Source organism: Eriocheir sinensis, chromosome 10 (assembly GCF_024679095.1).
Source record: "Eriocheir sinensis breed Jianghai 21 chromosome 10, ASM2467909v1, whole genome shotgun sequence".
Taxonomy (NCBI): domain Eukaryota; kingdom Metazoa; phylum Arthropoda; class Malacostraca; order Decapoda; family Varunidae; genus Eriocheir; species Eriocheir sinensis.
The window spans coordinates 15976440-15999205 of NC_066518.1; the positions used below are offsets into that span (position 1 = coordinate 15976440).

At 48.2% G+C, this 22766-nt stretch overlaps 1 protein-coding gene and 1 long non-coding RNA gene across 3 annotated transcripts in view; both read left to right on the top strand.

Annotated features, from left to right (window-relative positions):
• Positions 1-8839: 8839 nt before the first annotated feature.
• On the top strand, positions 8840-11966 carry LOC126996359 (uncharacterized). The gene is made up of 3 exons (XM_050856732.1): positions 8840-9648; positions 9781-10521; positions 11105-11966. Exons 1-3 carry the CDS (start codon positions 8840-8842, stop codon positions 11964-11966), a joined length of 2412 nt encoding a protein of 803 aa, XP_050712689.1.
• A 5235-nt stretch (positions 11967-17201) lies between these two features.
• Positions 17202-22766, top strand: part of LOC126996646 (uncharacterized) — a 30306-nt gene continuing 24741 nt past the window's right edge. Inside the window, exon 1 of one of the 2 annotated variants that reach the window (XR_007751321.1) lies at positions 17202-17305. This is a non-coding gene — a long non-coding RNA (uncharacterized LOC126996646). Of the gene's footprint in view, positions 17306-20463; positions 21910-22766 lie in introns of those variants that run through there. The other variant, XR_007751322.1, reaches the window with a different exon arrangement.

Consider the following 22766-nt stretch of genomic DNA (forward strand, 5'->3'; position numbering starts at 1 on the left):
CTAGGAGATGGCGCCACCAACGAGGGGCTACGAATCTTAGCGCATCTCCATCACGACCAAGGTGGTGGCGGCGAACCTCTGAAAGCCATGAACGGCCGAGGAAGCGTAGTGAAAGAGCCCTGAAACACCGCCCTCCCTCTGTCACTCCGACCAGCAATTAAACCGAAAAGGGAGGCGACAACGAAGCCAGAAAAGCTGAAGTGGAGCAGCGAAAGAACCGCGAAACACCACACTGTCCCTCACTCCGACCATTCGAAGAGGAAGGGACGTAACGGCGAAGCTCCCGAAAGAAAAGCCGAGGAAGCTCGACAAAAGAGCCACGAGTGGTCGCCCTCCTCCCGTGACTCCGACCATCTCACAGGGATGGGTGGAGGTGGTGGCAACGGCCCGGAAGCCACGAGTGAACACAGAGGAGCGGCGAAAGAGCCACTCATCGCCGCACTCCCTCCTCCCGTGACTCCGAACACCCGACAGGGGTGGGAGGAGGATCAGGCGATGCTATGAAAGCCAGGAACGGCCGAGGAGGAGCGGTGAAAAAGCCACGCATCGCCGCACCATGTCCTTCACTACGACCAACTGACAGAGGTGGGAGGAAGTAGCGATGCTCCGGAGGCCAGGAACGGCCCAGGAGGAGCGGCGAAAAGGTCACGCATCGCCGCACTGTGCCCTTCTCTCCGGTCAACCGACAGAGGGAGGAGGAAGTAGCGAAGCTCCGGAAGCCAGGAACGGCCGAGGAGGAACGTGGCGAAAAGGCCATGCATCGCCGTTGTGGATCCAATTCACTCCGGCCAACCGTCAGTGGTAGGAGGAAGTATAGCGAAGCTCCGGGAGCCAGGAACGGCCGAGGAGCGGCGAATAAACCACGCATCGCCGCACTGCATCCAACACTCCAGCCAACTGGCACAGCTGGGAGGAAGAGGCGAAGCCCCGGAAGCCAGGAACGGCCGAGGAGCGGCGAAAGCAATCCGAATCACCGCGCTGTATCCGTTACTCCGACCAGCCGAAAAGACGGGAGGTAGTACAGCGAGGGTCCAGCGAGGTAAAAGAGCCACGAATCGCCATCTCCCCTTTTGCCATCTATCTTCTATCGATATTTTAATGCTGATTGCTCTTCTGAACTTGCTAACTGCATGCCTCTCCTCTTCCCGCGGTCCAGCTGCACTCGACTTTCTACTTTAGCTCATCCCTATATATATATATATATATATATATATATATATATATATATATATATATATATATATAAATATATATATATATATATATATATATATATATATATATCTATATATATATATATATATATATATATATATATATATATATATATATATATATATATATATATATATATATATATATATATATATATATATATATATATATATATATATATATATATATATATAATCCTTGCCATGTCGCGGTTCTTATATCGGTCTCTCGCTGTATCATAGTTTTTAAATTGTAAGTATTTAGTTTCATATCGCGGATTTTTCGCTATATCGCGGGATTTTGCGGTATAGAGGTATTTTAATATGTTTATTAGTTTACTTATTTTGCAGTAAAAGAAGCATTTTCTATCATAAAAAATTGTAAACAGTATAAAGAGATTAAGAAAGTATTAATAAGAACATATTAAATGAATATTAAATTGAAATAAAATACGTAGCGCACAGCAGATGAATAGACAAAGACTCGCACGTATGTAAAACGCAGCTACGGCCGCTTCCGCTTGATCTAGTTTGCCCACGTGTGATCGTACACGGCACACTATTGGCTGATGGATGGGAGGCGACCAACCAGAGCAGTGTTCTGTATCCTGGGCGCTGATTGGCTCAGCGACCGTAGCATTTGTTGGTTCGTGAGCGGTTAGCTCGGAGACAAAGGGAGAGTGTGTTACAGCTTGCTACCGTTAAATGCTCAAGAAGTTGGCAGTGAGGACCCAGACAGAATGAGGCAATGACTACATTTGAACAAAATTAAAGTCCTAAATTTGCTCAAAATGATTACTCCAAGCTTATCTGGTTTCGCGGAACTCTTTGCAGTATTGGAATAAACACATGGAGAGCTACTGAACCGAACAGCCGATACGATCTTCTTCTTGTGACCACAACTTACCGACCACACGAGTAACCGACATGTTGGTCAAGGCAAGTATAGAGAAGGTATCGTCATACTGGCGGGAGGAAATCACTCGTTGGCAACTCCTAAAACCTTCACGCTTCACGGCAACTCCTATAGCCCATCCTCGTTGTCTGCCCAAACCGACGACTTCACACACCTCATTCTCACCCTGTTTCCTGACCCCAACATTCATTTTTACGAAAAAAAGACCACCATCATCTTCCTGAGAAAATTCTGCATCACACGAGCATAAAATTGTAACCATAATGTAAAATTACACATACGAAAATCAGAGTTAAATGAAGTAGGGAATACATATTTTCTTGCACTTATTTCCCTTCAACTCCTTAGTACTCAGCTGGTTTTCGTTGCATCACTTTTTTAAGCACAGATCCTAAATCTGTATGCTTTTCTGCTTCTGATGATGTAAGGTACGTCCCGAGGTAAAAATATACATAGGGTTAAAATCGCCTCCGAACATAAGCCGAGCCGTGACGGGGTTCATTCGCATCGGCTTTTGTTTACTCAAGTCAGGCTCGCCGCCCACCTCAAGCCAAGTCTCTTTGCCTCAAGCCGTGGCCTTGGGGCTGTGCGTGAGCGGCGAGTCTAAAGCTGCTCCCACACTAGGACTTTTCAAGCGCGTCATCACGCTACTCGATCGCCTCAACTCCCATATATGGTAAAATGGGCGGAGCTACGCGGGACTCACCGAGAACCTAGCCGAGGGGCATTTGGCGGGACTGGCGAGTCCCGCGCTCAGTTGTTTCCATACAGTGAAGATGGCCTAGAGGAGTTTACAATCTATACGGCATAACCTCAGAGGGCCAACGGTCCGCTCACAAGGGGATACGAGAGAAACACTGCATGTTAATAGCCTAGATTGCCCTAGAACTTACAATTTACACGACATGACCTTGGAGGACCTACGGTTCGCTCACAAGAGCTACGAGAGAACGATTACATGTTGAACATTAATTGGGGTAGGAGGGAGTTTGGGTGGTGTGTGCGAGTGTGTGTGTGTGTGTGTGTGGACGAGACGATTGTGTCGCCGGGTCGTCACCAGCAGGTTGAAATGATCGAGGGCGGCTTGTGGGCAAACGCGTAAGTACTCGCCCTAAGATATTAATCAGTATGGTAAGCCGGGGACAGGGGGAGGATGCACTGGGGAGAAGGGGAGGAATGCTTCACTGGGATGGGTGTTGGAGGGCGTTAAATCACTGGGCAACGGAAAGCTGCTTACCTGTAGGTTGAAATGAGGGTGGGTTATGGGCCACTTCATCGCTCTGCGCTCTCTTTTATACCGGGGACAGGGAGAGAAGAGAGGGATAAAGGGATTCCCTGTATTACCCCGAGGGAAGGAACCGTACAACGTCCACTGACGTCTGACTCAGACGGTCGCCTCGCCCGTTTGGGAGTTTCCCCCCCCTTCCCCCTCGAAAGTCCGACTCATGAAGCGCGTTACCAACCCCAGTGTGGGAGCAGCTTAAAGCTGCTCCCACACTAGGACTTTTCAAGCGCGTCATCACGCTACTCGATCGCCTCAACTCCCATATATGGTAAAATGGGCGGAGCTACGCGGGACTCACCGAGAACCTAGCCGAGGGGCATTTGGCGGGACTGGCGAGTCCCGCGCTCAGTTGTTTCCATACAGTGAAGATGGCCTAGAGGAGTTTACAATCTATACGGCATAACCTCAGAGGGCCAACGGTCCGCTCACAAGGGGATACGAGAGAAACACTGCATGTTAATAGCCTAGATTGCCCTAGAACTTACAATTTACACGACATGACCTTGGAGGACCTACGGTTCGCTCACAAGAGCTACGAGAGAACGATTACATGTTGAACATTAATTGGGGTAGGAGGGAGTTTGGGTGGTGTGTGCGAGTGTGTGTGTGTGTGTGTGTGTGTGGACGAGACGATTGTGTCGCCGGGTCGTCACCAGCAGGTTGAAATGATCGAGGGCGGCTTGTGGGCAAAAGGTATTACTCGCCCTAAGATATTAATCAGTATGGTAAGCCGGGGACAGGGGGGATGATGCACTGGGAGAAGGGGAGGAATGCTTCACTGGGATGGGTGTTGGAGGGCGTTAAATCACTGGGCAACGGAAAGCTGCTTACCTGTAGGTTGAAATGAGGGTGGGTTATGGGCCACTTCATCGCTCTGCGCTCTGCGCTCTGCAGCTTAAAGCTGCTCCCACACTGGGGTTGGTAACGCGCTTCATGAGTCGGACTTTCGAGGGGGAAGGGGGGGGAAACTCCCAAACGGGCGAGGCGACCGTCTGAGTCAGACGTCAGTGGACGTTGTACGGTTCCTTCCCTCAGGGTAATACAGAATCCTTTATCCCTCTCTCTCCCTGTCCCGGTATAAAAGAGAGCGCAGAGCGATGAAGTGGCCCATAACCCACCCTCATTTCAACCTACAGGTAAGCAGCTTTCCGTTGCCCAGTGATTTAACGCCTCAACACCCATCCCAGTGAAGCATTCCTCCCTTCTCCCAGTGCATCATCCCCCTGTCCCCGGCTTACCATACTGATTAATATCTTAGGGCGAGTAATTACCTTTTGCCCACAAGCCGCCCTCGATCATTTCAACCTGCTGGTGACGACCCGGCGACACAATCGTCTCGTCCACACACACACACACACACCACCCAAACTCCTCCTACCCCAATTAATGTTCAACATGTAATCGTTCTCTCGTACTCCGCCCATTTACCCATGGGAGTTGAGGAGGCGATCGAGTAGCGTGATGACGCGCTTGAAAAGTCCTAGTGTGGGAGCAGCTTGACTTGAGTAAACAAATGCCGATGCGCATGAACGCTGTCACGGCTCGGCTTATGTTCAGAGGCGATTTTGACCCTATGCGTATTTTTACCTCGGGACGTACCACATATCATCAGAAGCAGAAAAGCATGCAGATTTAGGATCTGTGCTTAAAAAAGTGATGCGTCGAAAACCAGCTGAGTACTAAGGAGTTGAAGGGAAATAAGTGCAAGAAAACATGTATTCCCTACTTCATTTAACTCTGATTTTCGTATGTGTAATTTTACATTATGGTTACAATTTTATCCTCGTGTGATACAGAATTTTCTCAGGAAGATGATGGTGGTCTCAGTTTTTCGTAAAAATAAATGCTGGGGTTAGGAAACAGGGTGAGAGTGAGGTTTGGGCAGACGACGAGGATGGGGCGGGGCTTAATTAGGCTCGAGGAAGGGGCGGAGCTTATCGAGACGCCAGCCAATCATCGTCCAGGATGAGATGCCGTGAACATTTCTATTTATATTTTTTATTCACCGACAATTGCTTCATAGGGTATATAAGGAAAAATCCACATCTTATTTTATTTTATTGTAGTAGTTTATAACATACAAAAACATCCGAGAGGTCCTAATAAAAAAGCTCATTTCAAAATTTGGTTCTTCACGTTCTATGAGTGACGATACCTCTATACTTGCCTTGGTAAAGGACCCAGCCAGCAAAAAATGTGGGCCCCATATGGGTTTGTGAGTGGGCGGAGTTGGGCCCATTTGGCCCATGTGGGCCCTTTGTGGGCAATATGTGGGGAATGTTTATAAGCATGGGTCTGATGTGGGACCCATTTGGGCAATGTGGGCCACCTTGGATCAGCTGTCAGGAGTGTTCTAAAACGTATTTTGTGAATTTTCTCTAATTTTAAAGGCCATGATAGTTTGGAAGCCTGAAAAGTTAAAATAAAACTTCATTATTAATCTGGATAGCACATTATTTTGTTGCAAAGCTGTTTAGTCCGGCCGAGGAAAAGGCGTAAACAATAAAGAGTGAGGAGATGACAGAAACGATGATTGTAGTGTTCCAGGTAGTGTAGTTTGTGTATTGTTCGTATGTTTTTGTTTTGTCTTTTACGGGAGCTGCCGTTTCAAAGGCCTGACTCAAAAGGAATCTTGAGACACCTGTAACATCAAGATCAGGATCAAGAATATTCAAAATGGAGCGGAGAGAGGACGGACTTGATTCACCTGATTTAACGACGATTTTGCGACTCTTCTGACCCTAGTTTTTGCTGTGAGTAAGCCTACTTACACTTGAAGATGTCTGTGAGCACCTGTGGCGTGTGTGAGAGTGGTGTGACCACCAGGTGGAGTGGAGAGGCGTGAACTTTGGTTTCCTGTGTTGGTATCAAGACCAACTCTAAACTTGGAAAACAGGAACCTTGTGTACCTGTGTGACGAGAGGATGAAACTGTTGAGCACGTGGTACTGGAATGTGAGAAGTATGATAGAAAGAAGGGAGATAATGAGAGTAGTTCTGTAAGAACTGGGGTGTACTTGTGAGAATGAAATGGTGGAAAGAGCAGGTAGAGAATGGATGGTGTTGCTGCTGGGACTATGTGGGGAGACGACTGAAAAGATGATTGTGGCAGTGAAGGAGTACTTGGAGAGAATGTGGTGTGCCATGTTTAGAGAATATATTGTGTATGCTGTGTATACCAACGATCAACAATCCATTGAAAACATTGATTATTTAAGCCCCTTAGGAAAAAGTGACCACTGTGTTGTCTCTTTCGACTATATTTACCAATGCAAGACCAAAACAAACCCTGAAAGGAAAAACCTAAATTACTTCAAAGGAAACTAGCTGGACTTCAAAGAGAAACTGAGCGAGAAAAATTGGGATTCATTATTACAACATCTTGATACAATGAAATTGCTTACACCATTCAGGAAATCTTACAGGAAGGAATAGAAGAATTTATACCTGAAAGGAAGAAAGTGGAAACCGAGAAAGACAAACAGCCTTGGTTCAACAACCTTGCCAAGAGAGCAGTCAGGAGGAAGCATTTTGCCTGGAAGCGTTACCTTGCAAACAAATGTCCGCGAACCTACCAAGACTACATCAGACAGAGAGACGCCTGCACCAAGACACTCAGGAAAGTGCGAAAAGACTATGAGCAAAAACTTATTGAAGAGGTGAAAACAAGCCCCAAAGCACTCTATAGATATGTGAATAGCAAAAAAAGGGTCAAAGAACATGTTGGCAGGCTATTGAAAAGCAGTAATGAACTCACTTCGGACAACCTAGACACAGCAAATGAGCTGAACATCTTTTTCAAATCTGTTTTCACAAAGGAGGATGACCAAATGGAACTTCTACTCAATGAATCTGCCCCCCTCCTGTATGAAGTAAACACACCACAACCACTCACTGCCAGCGTAGTTGGAAACACGATTGATGTAGACATAATCCACATACGTGAAGCCACAGTTAAAGCAAAGTTGAAAGCCCTTAATGAATACAAGACTCCAGGACCAGACAACCTTCACCCTGCTGAAAGAACTAGCAGAAGAGCTTTGCCACCCACTCACCATCTTGTACAATAAATCCATACAAACAGCCACTGTACCCAAATTGTGGAAAGAAGCCATAGTATCCCCAATCCACAAAAAGGGATCCAAGAGCCAAGCCAAAAATTACAGACCTATAAGCCTCACAAGTATTTTATGCAAAGTTATAGAAGAAATAGTAAGAGACACATTGATAACCAATTATGAAGAAAAACAAACCCTATGCGACAATCAATATGGCTTTCGAAAAGCAAGATCCTGCCTTACAAATTTATTAACTGCAATCACAGACTGGTCAGACTTGCACGACAACAACCACCCATTTAATATAATCTATTTTGGCTTTGAAAAAGCTTTTGACACTGTGCCACACAAGAGACTCATCTACAAGCTCCATCAAACTGGTGTTAAGGGACACATACTCGGCTGGATTGAAGACTTCCTCGCAAACAGAGTCCAGAAGGTGAGGGTGAATGGAGCCTTGTCCGCTCCAGCCAGGGTAACCAGCGGAGTACCCCAGGGCTCCGTACTGGGACCCTTGCTCTTCTTGATCTACATAAATGACCTCCCTGTCAACATTACTTCACAATGCAAACTCTTTGCAGATGACACAAAATTATATGGCAAAAGCAGCACAATTGCAGAAAAGAACACCATACAAGAAGACATCAACAAAGTGATGGAATGGTCCAAAACATGGCTGCTTAGATTCAACATCCCCAAATGTAAAGTGATGCACATTGGCCACCATAATAACAGACACCCTTACAAGATGGAAGACATCTACATAAATCAAATAACATAAGAAAAGGATCTGGGTGTTCTGTTCTCAGAAGATCTAAAATTTACGCATCACATTGAAAATATAACATCGAAAGCAAATAGCATGTTAGGCCTCCTCAAATGTACTTTCAAGCACTGGACAGAGGAAGGCTTTGTCAGTGTATACAGAACATACATACGCCCCCATCTGGAATACGCTGTGCAAGTGTGGAGTCCACAAGGTAGAGTAAACATCAATAGAATAGAAAAAGTACAAAGAAGAGCCACCAAAATTATCCCATCACTGAAGAACCTCCCTTATGAAGAGCGGCTGAGAAGACTTAATATTCCCAAGCTGGAGGATAGGAGAGAGAGAGGGGACATGATCGAAGTCTTCAAAATAATGAGTGGCATGGAAAACATTGACAAACACACACTTTTCCAAACCACAAACACAACACGAAGTGGCCACTCCAAACAAATATACAAACAGAGATGCAACAAAACGCAAACACAACACACTTTCACGCCCAGTCTCGTCTACACGGCCGTGCTGTGTAGACGTGCGTTGTCCTGTGCTCCGTCCGTGGATGCCCTGCCTTCCACGGAATAAACGGTGTCTAGAGGACATGGCTAACGACCATCCCTACTCGGCGGCTTCCGGGCAGTGTCCTGCCCCTGAGGAACGGCGCCTGTGGTCTGAGGAGACTGAAGAGATGGCCGACTCTGCCGAACTTGACCCTGGCCTTTGTTCGGAGGACCACGTGGCCAGCGCTAGCAAGCGGCTCAAGCCGGATAATCCTGGCTGCCTCTCCCCCACTGCCTCTCCTGTTAAAGCTGCCACCGCACCCATGGAGGGTGTGCAGTCTGGTAGCTCTGAAACTGTCCTGGTCGACGGTGAGGTGCCCCTGGAGGACACGCACCCAGCCGCGGCCCCGCGCCAACCCACCCGCCGCCGCCTAGACTTCCCCGCCGAGGCCGGGCTGACACCAGCCCAGCAATACACGTGGTTTGCATCTCTACTGAAGCAGCACGGTGAGTTGGAGCCGCTCTTCAAGGAGGGTAGGCTCCGACCTTATCTCACGGTCAGGGACGACGTCGCCTTCTACAAGCGGCTCCTCACTGAGGGGTTCCTCGACGTAGTTTTGGTCGAAAATGCAGCGGAGCGGCAGCACACTGTCATCATCCACAATGTGCCGCTCTACATGAATGCCAACCTCATTGAGACCCCAGACAACTTTCTGTGGTTAAAGCGCAGGTATACGGGCACGGCCCCTCGCCCGCAGCTTCTTGGAGCAGTGGTTGGCCACGTCCCGACAGAGGTGCACCTCCTCGGGGTGGGTCGTAAGGCTGTGGAGCCCTACACGGCGGAGCCCGACATCTGTCGCCACTGTTGCCGGTGGGGCCATCAGGAGTGGCGCTGCAGATCGGCCCCTCGGTGCCGGTATTGTGCAGGCACGCACAAATCAGCTCTGTGCCTCCAAAAGATCCAGGCGGGCACACCGTCCCCCGTAAGTGCTGCAACTGTGGTGGTGAGCATAACGCCCACTACCACTCCTGCCCGATGAAGCCTAAACCATCTCGGGTCGCGGCGCCTGACCACCACCCTCAGCAAGGCCGCCCTAGGGTTGTGTTCCGCCCTGCTCCTCTCCCTCAGTCCTCGGCCTGGGCCCGGGGGGCTCCCACAACGTCCGAGTTTCCGCCCCTGCCGGGCTCGTCCGCCCCTGCTGCCCCAGCCTCACCCACTGCCACCCCTGTGCCTCTCCAGGCTCCTGCTCCGGCACCCCAGCCACAGCCTACCGTCCCCCTGTGCCGGCTGCCAGTCCCCCGCTGTCGATGGGTCGACCCCTGTCCTCCATCAAATCCTCGCTGCAGTCACCCAGCTGCAGGAGACGCTGGCTGCAACGATCTCCAGGGTGGCGGCCTTGGAGCAGCGAGTCTCCACGCCCCCGCCTGTGCGTGAGCTCTCCTCCATCCCGGCCCCTGCTCCAGCTTCAGCCCCGTGCCCTGCCCTGCCGTCTGCTGGTGAGGCCATGGACGCCGATAGTGGGGCCAGTGTGGTTCCCCCTGCGGGCCAGATGCAGAACACCCCTGCAACCCCACCGGCTGTGGTGACTGCAGCTGCCGAGGGAACGGCCGAACCTCGCCATGGCCAGACGGGTCCTTCACCTTCACCCGCTGATCCTCCACTGCAGTGGGAGGCCACACTCCAGGTGCTGCTGGCGCAGTTTGCTTCCCTGACTCAGCAGGTGGCTGAGCTCCATCATCGGATCACCCCACTCCTTGACCGGCAACCACCCCCTCCTGACCAGTGAGTGTGTCCGCCTCTTAACTTGGAATGTCAACGGGCTACATGCCCGCTTCACTGACCTTCACTCCTATGTCATCACTCATAGGCCAGATATCGTTGCTCTTCAGGAGGTTGGGCCACGGGTGTCGGACCTGAGGGGGTATGATTTATATGTCTTAGATGGCGCAGCAGGCAGTACCCGGGGGATGGCTACGTATGTCAGACAGGGGACGGCGATAGTTTTTGAGGACATGGGTATTAATGAGGGCATTGAATATATCACTGTTTCTTTACTCCATATGGGTGAAACCCTATTTTTTGTTAACACGTATGTTCTTGCGGGGGCTTTAAATCTTGCTAACTTTCCTGATTATGTTCATGAGGAGCCGACTGTTCTTGTGGGGGATCTTAACTCACGCCACCGAGATCTTGATAGTCACCGCACCAATAATGTCAATGGTGTCCGCTGGAAGGCCTTCCTTGATGCCTCCGAGACGGCTGTCCTCACGGGGGATAATGTGCCCACACATGTTCAGGGGGGCAGGTTAGACTATGTCACTCTTTTTAACATGCCAGCTTTTACTGCCCAGGCCCTTATTTCCAGGTGTTTGCTGAGTGACCACTTTGCCCTGGAGACGACCATCCCGATCCAGCCTGCCCCTGCTGTGTCCCGGAAGCGGTTGGCTGTCCCTGCTGCCCGGATGCCGCGCCTCGTTGCCGAAGTCGGGGTGTGGTACCATACTGTGAAGAGATCCTTTACCGACGCCGCCTCGCTGTACCACGGCCTGCTGGACACCGTCGAGAGTTTTGTTGCAGCTGGCAGGGCCCCTCCAAGGCCCGCCAAGCGCCGCCTGCAGACCTACGCCTCGGACCCGGCTGTCTCCAACTGTCAGCGGACCCTTGCCTCGTACCAGCGGCGCTGGCAGCAGGACCCCGCCGATCGGGCTGCCCGCGATGCCATGGTCGCTGTGGCGCGCCACCTCACTGAACTCAGACAAGAGGCCCGGTCACGACACTGGGTCGCCTTCCTTGCCAGCGTGCGCAAGACCCGCTCCCTGCGGGAGGTTTGGCACCATGTCAACAGGGTGAGAGGGAGGACCAAACGGCTGGTGAGTGACCCTGACCCTGCGGGCCGGGCCCAGGACCTGATGCGCCAGTGGCAGAGGGCCTCCTCCCTTGGTGGTCTCCCTGCACAACACCAGGCCGACCTTGCCCGCCACAGGGAGCGGCGGATGGCCCTCGTTCAGCACCACGTCACACTTCTGGATGACACATGTGTCCCCATTACCCACGATGAACTCCTTCTTTCCGTCAAACATGGCAAGTCGACAGCCCCGGGCCACGACGGGTTGACTTACGACATTCTTAATGCCTTACTCGTTGTGCAAGGCGACAACCCCTGCTTGACCTGTTCAACATGTCGTTTGCCGCTGGTTGCCTCCCCCCTCCGTGGAAAGCTGCATTGATCGGTCCCATCCCCAAGGGTGATGGCACCTTTCGCCCTATCTCCTTGACGAGCTGTGTGTGTAAACTGTTAGAGCGGGTGATCTTGAACAGACTTCTCTATAAGCTGGGGGACCGGCTCTCCCCAAACTTACATGGGTTTATGAAGGGCCGTTCCACAAGTGACTGTTTTCTTAAGTGCCTTAGTAATCCAGACGTGAATTGTCGCGCTTTTGTGGACTTAAAAGGGGCCTTTGATAGGGCCAACAAGGATGTCATAATGGAGGAACTCACTCTGCAGGGTGTCCGTGGAAGACTCTTAAGCTGGATCAGGGACTATTTGTATGGTAGGAGGGCGCAAGTGGTCTTCCAGGGTGCTACCTCCACGGAGGAAGTGTTTGAGCTGGGCACACCGCAAGGGTGTCCTCAGACCCATTCTTTTCAACAGTTTAATGGACAAAATTGCTCGGTGGCCCTTTCCGGGCAATACTCAGGTCATTATCTATGCAGATGACATCCTTGTGCAATGCAGCAGTCCTGCTCTTCTCAGTTTAGCTTTGGAGCAGCTGTCAGCGCTGTGTGAACAAATGGGCCTTGTCATCAATGAAACTAAGACGAAATTTCAAGCCAGTGGGAAGAGAGTTTATCATAAGCCCAGCATTAATGGCACTCCTTTAGCTAGAGTTCCTACATACGAGTACTTAGGCGCCCCTGTCAGCTTCCAGAAATCTGTGCAGAGCGTCAATCATGTTCAGAACATCTGCCTTCCTAGGTTAGCTCCTCTTAAGGTTTTGGCTAACAGGGGCCTTGGAGTCGGCATCCCTGTCCTCAGGATGTTTTACCTTTCTGTCGTCAGGTCCCTCATTGATTATGCTGCGCCTGTTTTGGTACAGTTTAGTGCGGCGCAGCTTCTCGCCTTGGAACTTCTTCAACCTGAGGCCATGCGCCTCATTCTGGGGTGCCGCAGAACTGCAAAACTAGAGGTCATGAGGGCAGAACTGAATCTGCCTCGTGTTGAGGACAGAATCTGGGAAATTACTTGTCGCACCGTCAGCCGCCTGCTTCGTGCTGGTGCAGTGCCCTTCACCAGGCACTGGTAACTCTGCACCGTGACTCCAGGGCTCCTGTTACCTCCTACCTTAGGAAAATTTATCTCATGTTAGCAGAGACGGGTGTGTTAGAAGCGTGCTTAGGCCTAGTTTACTCCCCGGCCCAACCTGCCTGGCCTCCCTATCGTGTCAGTGTAGACGTTGAACAACTACCTTTCCCTAAACGTGATTGGCTTCCCATGTCCTCCAGGATCACTTCATGGTCAAACTGTCCAAGTACCCCCGTGTTCGGGCTGTCCATGTGTACTGTGATGGCTCCGTAGATGGCAGCAGGTCGGGCTGTGGCGTGTTTATCCGGGATTACGCTTCCCCCACCCAGTACACTGACATTGAGGTTACCAGGCGGCTGCCGGGGTACCTGTCCTCGACCCGGCTGAGCTGTATGCCATCCTTGAGGCTCTCCACACTGTAGCAGCTTTGCACGAAAATGTCTACTTGTTTGTCGATAGCCAGGCTGCATTGCATGAACTTGTGTCCTCCTCCCTGCCGACTGTGATCTTGTAGCTAAGTGCCTGACTGCCGTCCGTGCCCTTGAGGCCGCAGGTGCCACGGTCCACTTCACCTGGGTGCCCTCTCATGTGGGCATCCAGCTCAATGAGAAGGCAGACTGCCTTGCTCGACGAGCCCTTCAGGATGACACAGTGGACCCTGGCACTGACTATACGCTTAGCTATGTTAAGACTAGACTTAGGCATTATTCACGTGATAGCATTGCTACCCAACTCAGACACTGCTGTGACAATGGCAGCGCCAGCAGCCTCCACTATGTTAGTGTCTCCCAGCGCTGTGTTTACCCCTATGGGCGACACAGTGCCCCTCAGGATGTGGTAGCAATGCGCTTTAGGCTAGGCTATAGGTACTACTGGGAGGTTAGTAACTCCCCTGGTGTCTGCTGCACGCTCTGTGCCAGGCCGAGGGGCCACACACTGCATCACTATGTCATGGAATGCCCTCTCATTGCTAAGTTTAAGCCACGGGACTGCCTTGACCTGCCCCAGACAATTTGTTGGCTCCTGAACCATGATGTCCTCCCTGCTATCCTCAAGGAACACCCTCAGTTTGCCCCAAGGTGGTGATGCCGTGTGTGGCAGCCTGAACTACTGCCGTGCTATACAAGGCTGTGATCTCTGCAGTATTTTACTTTAAGGACTAGTATTACTCTATCTCTGTATTCATTCCCATCTAGTGCTTGGGCAATGTTCTCCGTCCCCACATTTTATTGTCTTATTGTCCAGGGGGAGGTACTGCCCCCTCCCTTGTTGTGCTTTCCTTCCTACCATTGTATCTTTTTAATTTCATGGTGCTACCTACACATGTATTAATAGTTGTATAATCACACTCTGTCCTGCCTGGGGGTTGGGATGGCATGTTCCTCCCTTCTCCCTTGTTGTTTACCTGCAACAATAAACTATCAATCAATCAATCACTTTCACGCACAGAGTTATAAATACATGGAACTCACTACCAGAACACGTAGTAAATGCTACATCCACATCATTCAAAAACAAATATGACAAACACAAAACACAGATGAATATGAAGGCGGGCAACAGGATCAATGTAGATCATATGTAAATCCCGTGGATTTTATTGGTAAGTCTTATTGGTAAGTCTATTGTTCGTATGTATTTTTCGGTATTATTATCACATTGGTCAGAATATGATTTTGGGGTTGAAACTACTTTTTTCTGATAGATTTCGATGTGCTGATTATAAATCTGACATTTTTTTTTGCTACGGGTATTGTTTCGGCTGAGGAGAAACTGGATCCGGTAAATAACCATGGCCATGTACAGGGGTGTATTCCCAATTTTCCCAGTTGGCTTTTAACTGGCTTCTGCGGTGTTGGTATGCCGGCGGGTACGTTACAATAGGTCTCAAGCAGGCCTACCCTGCGACCAGTTTGTCACTCCGTGACGTCACACCAAGGCATTTTGGGGCCGAGACTAATGCCCCTAGCTTGCCCCCTGCTCGCCCTAGATTGTGGGAGCGAGCTCATTCTCACGAGCGACATCGCCCCTTTCAGGTGAGGAAAGAACTGTTCACGGTGTTCAACTCACTTTGGCTATAATACTATAACTGAGACTGGATTCTCACGAGCGACATCGCCCCTTTCAGGTGAGGAAAGAACTGTTCACGGAGTTCAACTCACTTTGGCTATAATACTATAACTGAGACTGGATTCTCACGAGCGACATCGCCCCTTTCAGGTGCGCCAAAGGCAAGCCTGACAGATGGGAGGCTGGGCGTCGCCCAGACCAAGGCCAACATGCAGCTATAGGCCAATCTCTCTGGTAAACTCAATAGGAAAAATCTTTAGTGCTGTGTTGAATGAAAGGTTGTGTAAATGGATTGAGAGTGCCAGGGTGCTGGGTGAGGAGCAGAACGGATTCCGAGTGGACAGGCGAGCAGAAGATAATATGTTTGTTGTAAATGAGCTGATTGAAAGGAAATAGAGAGGAGGAAACTGTACTTAGGCTTCCTAGATATAGAGAAAGCTTATGACAGGGTGAATAGAGATGTGTTATGCAGAGTGCTTGAAAAAGTTGGGCTGAGTGATAAGATTGTTAACATAATTAGAAGTATGTATGTAGGTACAAGAGCAAAGTATAGACTAGGTGATCTAGAGACAGGTTGGGTGAAGAGTGAAAGAGGAGTGAGACAAGGCTGTATATTATCACCAACATTATTTAGTCTTTTCACAGAGGAATTAGCAGTCAGAATGAGGAGAATGAATGCAGGAGTGAGAATTGGAGAGGATAAAGTATGTGTGTTGTTGTATGCGGATGATGTGGTGGTTATGAGTGAGTCTGCTGAAGAACTACAGAGTCTCCTAGATGTGGTAGGGGGTTATGGAAGGGATTTTGGGGTTAGGTTCAGTAGTGAGAAGAGCAAAGTAATGATAGTGAATAGGTCAGAGGATGAGAGAGAAACAACTTGGAGACTGGAAGGGATGAGTTGGAACAGACGGAAGAATACAAGTATCTAGGGGTGTGGATGGAGGTAAATGGATGCGGCAGGGCCAAGAATGTAAAGATAAGTATGGCAAACCAGTGGGTAGGCCGTTTAGGGAGTGCAGCGAGGATGAGAGCGAGCAAGTATGATGTCATCCGTGAGGTTTGGAAGAGTGTGGCTGTCCCGAGCATTATGTATGGAATGGATGTGATGACATGGAATGACAGTGAGATAGAAAAATTGGAAGTGGGGCAGAATAGGGTAGCAAGAATGGCACTGAATGCACCAAGGTATGCAGCAGTAGAGGCTCTTAGGGGGGACATGGGATGGAGCACGTTTAGGAAAGACTAGTAAAGGCAACCTTGAGATATAAAGTGAGACTGGAACAAATGGAGGATGCAAGATTAGCAAGGAAAGTATACTTGTGGAGTATAAGAGATGGCAAATGGGCGAATAAATGTGGGCGAATGATAGACAAGAATGTTATGCTAAGTAGGTGGGTGTACCGACCCTTTGAAGATAGACAGAATGTGTTTGAATGGAGAATAACAAACAGAAATGGAGGGGTTTGAGTGGGATGTAAGAAAGTGGAAGAATGTGATAGATATGGCAGTTAAAGATGAGGGATTGAGCAAGTGGAAGAATGAGATGGAAAGAAAGGAAACTCTCGACTGGTATAGGGAGAAAGAGGCCCCAAAGTGTGAGGTGTGGTATGAGGGAAGCCTGGGAGGTGATCTTCTTTTCCGTGCTAGAGCGCAGTGTCTGGATGTGAATGCAAGGAACTATAGATGGTCTGAGTCCCGCAGCAAAGTATGCCAGATGTGTGACAGGGGTGTGGACGAGACTGTGCAGCATGTAGTGCTGGAATGCAAGAAGTATGACAGGGAGAGAACGAAGATGATGCATGTGTTTTTGAGCGAGATGGGACGTGATGTAAACGGGAGGACTGGAAGGGAGTGGATGGTGCTGCTGCTGGGGCTCAGTGGAGAGACGAGTGGACGAGTGATTGAGGCAGTGAAAGAGTTCTTGGAGGGCATGTGGCGTGAAAGATGTAGGGAATGATATCTTGCCCCGAGAACATTGACTTCCCGCATGTTTTGTTTTCTTTTCACAGGAGCTGCCGATATAAAGGCCTGGCTGGGGAGAAATCCCGAGCCACCTGTGACATCAAGATCAAGATCAAGATCATAAACACTTTTGAGGGCACCGATGTATGCACAGGAAGCAGCACTCAGGGGGGAGATAGGAAGCTCCAGTGTTAAAAACAGGATAAGGGAGGGACAGTGGAAGTACTTAAGGTATGTTCTTGTGGAAGGAAACGAATTGGTGAGAAGGGTGGGAGAGGAGATGATAGAGAAGAGACAAAGTAGGTGGGTGAAAGGTTTGTTTACATAGATTTACATAGAAAATCAGACCACACAGACCCCATGGTCCAGACTTGGTGGTCTGTCCTTAAACCTAAGTGATTTTACATTAATCAGAAGACTCCAAAACGTTGCATTTCTACTCTAGTTGATATTAAGTTGAAGGAAGTGACGGTCGAGCTTATTTTTGAAGGAGTCAATCGTGTTACACTGGACCACTGATGATGGGAGCTTATTCCATTCTCGCACTACAACGTTGGTGAAGAAAAATTTGGTGCAGTCTGAATTTACTTGTCTACATCTGAGTTTTACGCCATTGTTCCTCGTGCGCAAAGTGTCATCGATCATAAACAATGTTGATCTGTCTACATTCGTGAAACCATTAAGTATTTTAAAACATTCGATCAGTTTTCCTCGGAGGCGACGTTTCTCAAGAGAGAACATGTTAAGGGTAGAAAGCCTTTCTTCGTAGGATTTGTTGCGCAAGGAAGGGATAATTTTCGTTGCCCGACGCTGAACACCTTCTAATTTAGCAATATCCTTTGCATGGTGAGGAGACCAAAACTGTACCGCATATTCCAAGTGGGGTCTGACTAAACTGTTGTATAGAGGGAGTATTACATCTTTATTCTTAAATAAAAAGTTTATTTTAATGAAGCCCAACATTCTGTTCGCTTTATTTGCTGCATCGATGCATTGCTGTGAGAATTTGAGGTTTGACGCGATTTTGACCCCCAAGTCCTTGACGCATTGAACGCTTTTGAGTTTAACGCCGCGCATTTCGTAATCAAACTTTTTATTCCTCGTTCCAACTTGAAGGACCTGGCACTTGTCTACGTTAAAGGGCATCTCCCATCTATCCGACCAAGCTGAAATTTTGTGCAAATCCTCTTGGAGGCTTTGCCTGTATTCGTCAGTGAGAACCGAGTTACCAATCTTTGTGTCGTCTGCAAATTTACTAATGCGGTTATTGAGTCCAACATCCACGTCGTTGATGTAAATAATGAAGAGCACTGGGCCAAGAACCGAGCCCTGAGGACGCCACTAGTGACAGGCGCCCACTCTGAGTTAAATCCGTCAATCACTACTCTTTGTTGTCTGTTGCTCAACCAATTCGCGATCCATTGGTTTACCTGACCGTCAATACCTATTTGTTTTAATTTGTAAAGTAATTTATGATGCGGGACTTTATCAAACGCTTTCTGGAAATCAAGATAGACTACGTCCAGTGATTTGGTTACGTCATAAACAGTGAAGAGGTCGTTATAAAAGGTTAATAGATTTGATAGGCAGGATCTTTTGTTTCGGAAGCCATGTTGTGAGTCCCCAATTAATGAGTGGCTTTCAAGGTAACTCACAATTTTGTCTCTAATTATGCCCTCAAGTAGCTTACCTACAACCGAAGTTAGACTAATGGGCCTGTAATTACCTGGTACTTTTTTGTCTCCTTTCTTAAAAATCGGTGTCACGTTAGCCTTTTCCAATCTGAAGGGACAATGCCTTGTCGCAAGGACATATTGAATACGGTTGTGAGGGAGGAGAGTATTTCGCTCTTTGTTTCTTTCAGCAGAGTTGGATATACTTTATCAGGTCCAGGACTTTTATTTGTTTTAAGTGATTTGAGGGCTTTAAGGACTTCATCGGGTTTTATTTCAAAGTTAGACAATGCATGCTCAGGATTTACATTAATACTGGTGTTGGTGGTGGTGGTGGGAGGACTGTTATTATTAAACACCGAGGAAAAGTAATTATTTAATAGGTTTGCAACGTGTTGGCTGTCAGTCACTAGTGCACCGTCGCTGTTTATTAAAGGTCCAATTCCACTTCTGATCGCCTTTCTGTTGTTTATGTAACTGAAGAAGGATTTCGGATTATTTTACAGTTGGCTGCAATATTTTCTTCATATCTACGCTTTGCCTGATGCACTAATCTTTTTACTCGTCGCCTTGCATCATTGTAAAGTCTAATGTTTTCGGGCGTGCTTTGGTCTTTCTTTAACCTGTAAGACAATTTTCTCTCCTTGACTGAGTGTTTAATTTCGCTATTAAACCAAGGTGGACGTTTATTAGTGTTAATTCGCTTCTCGCACAAGGGGACAAATGTGTCCTGCTGAGTGAGTAAGTGATTTTTAAAGTTTAGCCAGGCGTCCTCTGCATTGCCGTCATCTGATAGTTGCATATCTATTAGTTTTCGTCGGATTTCTACGAAGTTGGCTCTTTTGAAATTGGGCACCTTAACTTTATTTTCAGTCACCGATGTTTGAGCTCTAATGTCAACGCGCACTAGTTTATGATCGCAGGAACCGAGGTGTTCTCCTACCGTGACATTACTGACTAGGTTATCTTGGGTCGCTATAACAAGGTCAAGTATGTTATTTTGTCGAGTTGGTTCAGAAACCATTTGGCTTAGATAATTTTCCTCTAGAAATTCGATCATTCTATGGGACTCACCTTCTGTACCCGACAGTGTCGCCCAGTCGATATGGGGGAGGTTAAAGTCTCCTAGTATCAGTGAGTCGCTGTTATTAAGTGACTGCCTTAAGACGCTGTACATTTCAAGATCGCCATCAAGTGATTGCCCCGGAGGCCTGTAAGTGACAGATATATTTAAATTGACTTTTGCAATGTTTACTCGCACGCACAAATGTTCAACGTTACTGTTTCTTGGTGTTTTGTCAGTAGGTTGCAAGTAGCTTTTGACAAAAAGGGCGACACCACCCCCTCTACGGTTTACACGATCATTGTTGAAGAATCTGTAGCCATCTATGTTGTATTCGGAACTTAAATCAATATTAGTGGTGTCGATAAATGTTTCGGTTATAGCAATTACGTCAAAGTTTTCTGTCAGAGCAAGACATCGCAGTTCATCAAATTTGTTTCTTAGGCTACGCGCATTGAAACTAAGGACTCTTAGGTTATCTTGAAGCTTGGTAATAGAGTTACTGGAGGGTTCAATGTTACGAGTCTGTTGCGGTGTGAGGTGTCTATTTACACGGGCGGGATGGAAGGACGTGGCTGAGAGTCGTTTTTTGTTGTTCGGGCGTTACGTACGGCGTTGTTGAGGAGCCTTCCAAATCTGGCTGCCCCGATTGAATTGAGAGCAACAGAGGGACTGAGTGTGAGTGTGAGGAATGAGACAAAGGAGAGTATAAAGCAGAGAATGAGAGAGGTGGTTACAAGAGAGTGGAAGAGGCAAATGAATGAGAAAGCAAGCCTTAAGATATATAGAAAATGGAGACAGGAGTTGGGAGGACAAGAGGAGGTATACACCAACAACCAAGCCTCAGAAGTGCTATTCAGATGCAGGACAAACAACATGCAACTAAAAGACAGAAACAGACACCGGCAAGAGGAAACCAAGTGTGACATGTGAAGCTGAACACTAAGACCTGCGACACTTCCTGCTCTGGTGCCCGGCCTATGCAGAGGAAAGAATAAAGTGCGTGAGGCTGCAACAGCCTTACGAGGAAGAAGAGGACGACACCATTGGAAAAATTTTATTTGAAAATGAACACACCGAACAAACGAAAACAACAGTACACAAGTTTTGGACAATAAGAGAAAAAAGAATGAAAGAAAAAGGAAAACAATAGACCCAGACAGTAGACACATCAGGGAGTGCCGTTACAAAGGCAAAACTCCCGACCGACTACTACTACTACTACTTTGAAGCTGCGTTGTGGGGGATTGCCTGTGGCAGGGTGTGTGAAGAGAGGAAGGAAGGAGAAGGCCTAAAGGGTGGTATGTGTGTCGTTCTCAGGGGTAACAATGGATAAGCGCAAACACTCACTAGTTTTAGATAGGACTTAATTAAGGTGTGGAATGGTGGAGTCTGTGTTTCCCCGTGTGGGTGGAAACAATTATTATGTCGGTGCTACTTATTGCCAGGTGAGCATGTTAGTTTACGGTGTTAATGTTAACCCGTGTTCACGGTATTGATAAGTGTAATTAGTGATGTAAGATACATAAGCTAACCTCTAATCAGTGGACCCTGTCCTATGACCCTTAGTTCACCATCAGAATCTCTAAACAATAATTACCTCAAGTAACTTTCTTAAAGTCGCATTACCTATATTACTTGGACAGGTGATGATCCTGTGTACGATAATGGTGCCTTATAAGACTGGGTGAATAAACTACTAATTTTACTCTGTGGTTTAAATGATCAATAATTAATTCTACTTTGAGGTATAATGAACCTACATAATTTATTAAAAGAGTGCCCATGAACGGCACGACAATGACGTCATGAATGCGTCGCCCAATCAGCTGCCTCTCTGAGCTACAACCTTCCCTCTCTGAGTTACACCCTCCCCGCAACCTCCTTTCTGAATGCAGGTGCAGCGCAGGTTGTCCGGAGGGTGTAAGTCTCCAGGTTGTAAGGAGTTACACCCTTGGGCTTACAACCTGCTTTCTGAATATGGCCCAGCTGGGGCCTGGATGTGCCCATCTTCGACGCTGCTGGTGTCCACCCCTCAAGATGGGAGTCACCTGCTCCCCCCTCAAGAAGGCGAGGGACATCACCACGCCAGGGCTCAGGTGACTGACTAGGTCGCTGCGGCCCGTACCAAAAACAACAACACTTATTATATATACCCATAAACTCCAAGGGACTCCAGCATTGACTGTAGTAACATTCTCTGCCAGGGCTTTAACTGTAGTGCCAGTATGATCTGCCAGGGGTTTAACTGTAGTGCCATAGTGCCAAGGTAGTGCCAGTGTGTTAAGGCAGTGCCACAGGACTAAGTGTTTGACTGAGGTGCCACAGGTTTGACGCGTAATTCTTTACCAAGAAGTCCGCCTCCCCCTCCGCCACTCCAGCCCCCCCTACCCCTCAACACAAGCGTGGGGACCTGTGGGGAAAGGCAAAATCACTGAAAAATGGGCTTCCAAGATTACCCTAGAAAAATCCCTAAATTAGGGAAAAATCCCTAGTCAAAAGTAAGGAAAGTCTCTAACACATACTTTTGTAATCTATTCCAATATAACCTTGCAGCCGCCGCAGCCGGTCTGTTGACGAGTGTTGGGTGTGTCATTGAACATAGATGCCCAGTGTAGTGGCTGCCCCCGCCACCCCACTCCGTCCTGTGTTGCATACCTGCGCAATTTTCGACGGCCCACACCGCATGTTGAATATATTCAAACTACTCCAAGTTGAGAGGGGCTGCGCCCCTCTCAATTCCCCCCTTCTAACGGTCCCCCTGTGCTAAGGGGTAATTGTGGAGATTGACTCGATCCGCGCCTCCAAAATACGATATTACGCCTCCATATTATAGATAAGGGACGAAATACATGTCCCTCAACCATAATATGAAGGTGCAAGTTTAATGAAGAGATTTTCTATTCTCTTTTTCTATTACTCTGTCGGTCCCACACGTCCTCTGCGTGTATCGAAA

Coding starts and splice junctions, on each gene's coding strand:
- LOC126996359 (XM_050856732.1), top strand. CDS start 8,840: ATGGCTAACGACCATCCCTACTCGGCGGCTTCCGGGCAGTGTCCTGCC. Junction 9,649..9,780: donor CGCTGCAGATCGGCCCCTCG/GTGCCGGTATTG, acceptor TGCCCGATGAAG/CCTAAACCATCTCGGGTCGC. Junction 10,522..11,104: donor CAACCACCCCCTCCTGACCA/GTGAGTGTGTCC, acceptor CCTTATTTCCAG/GTGTTTGCTGAGTGACCACT.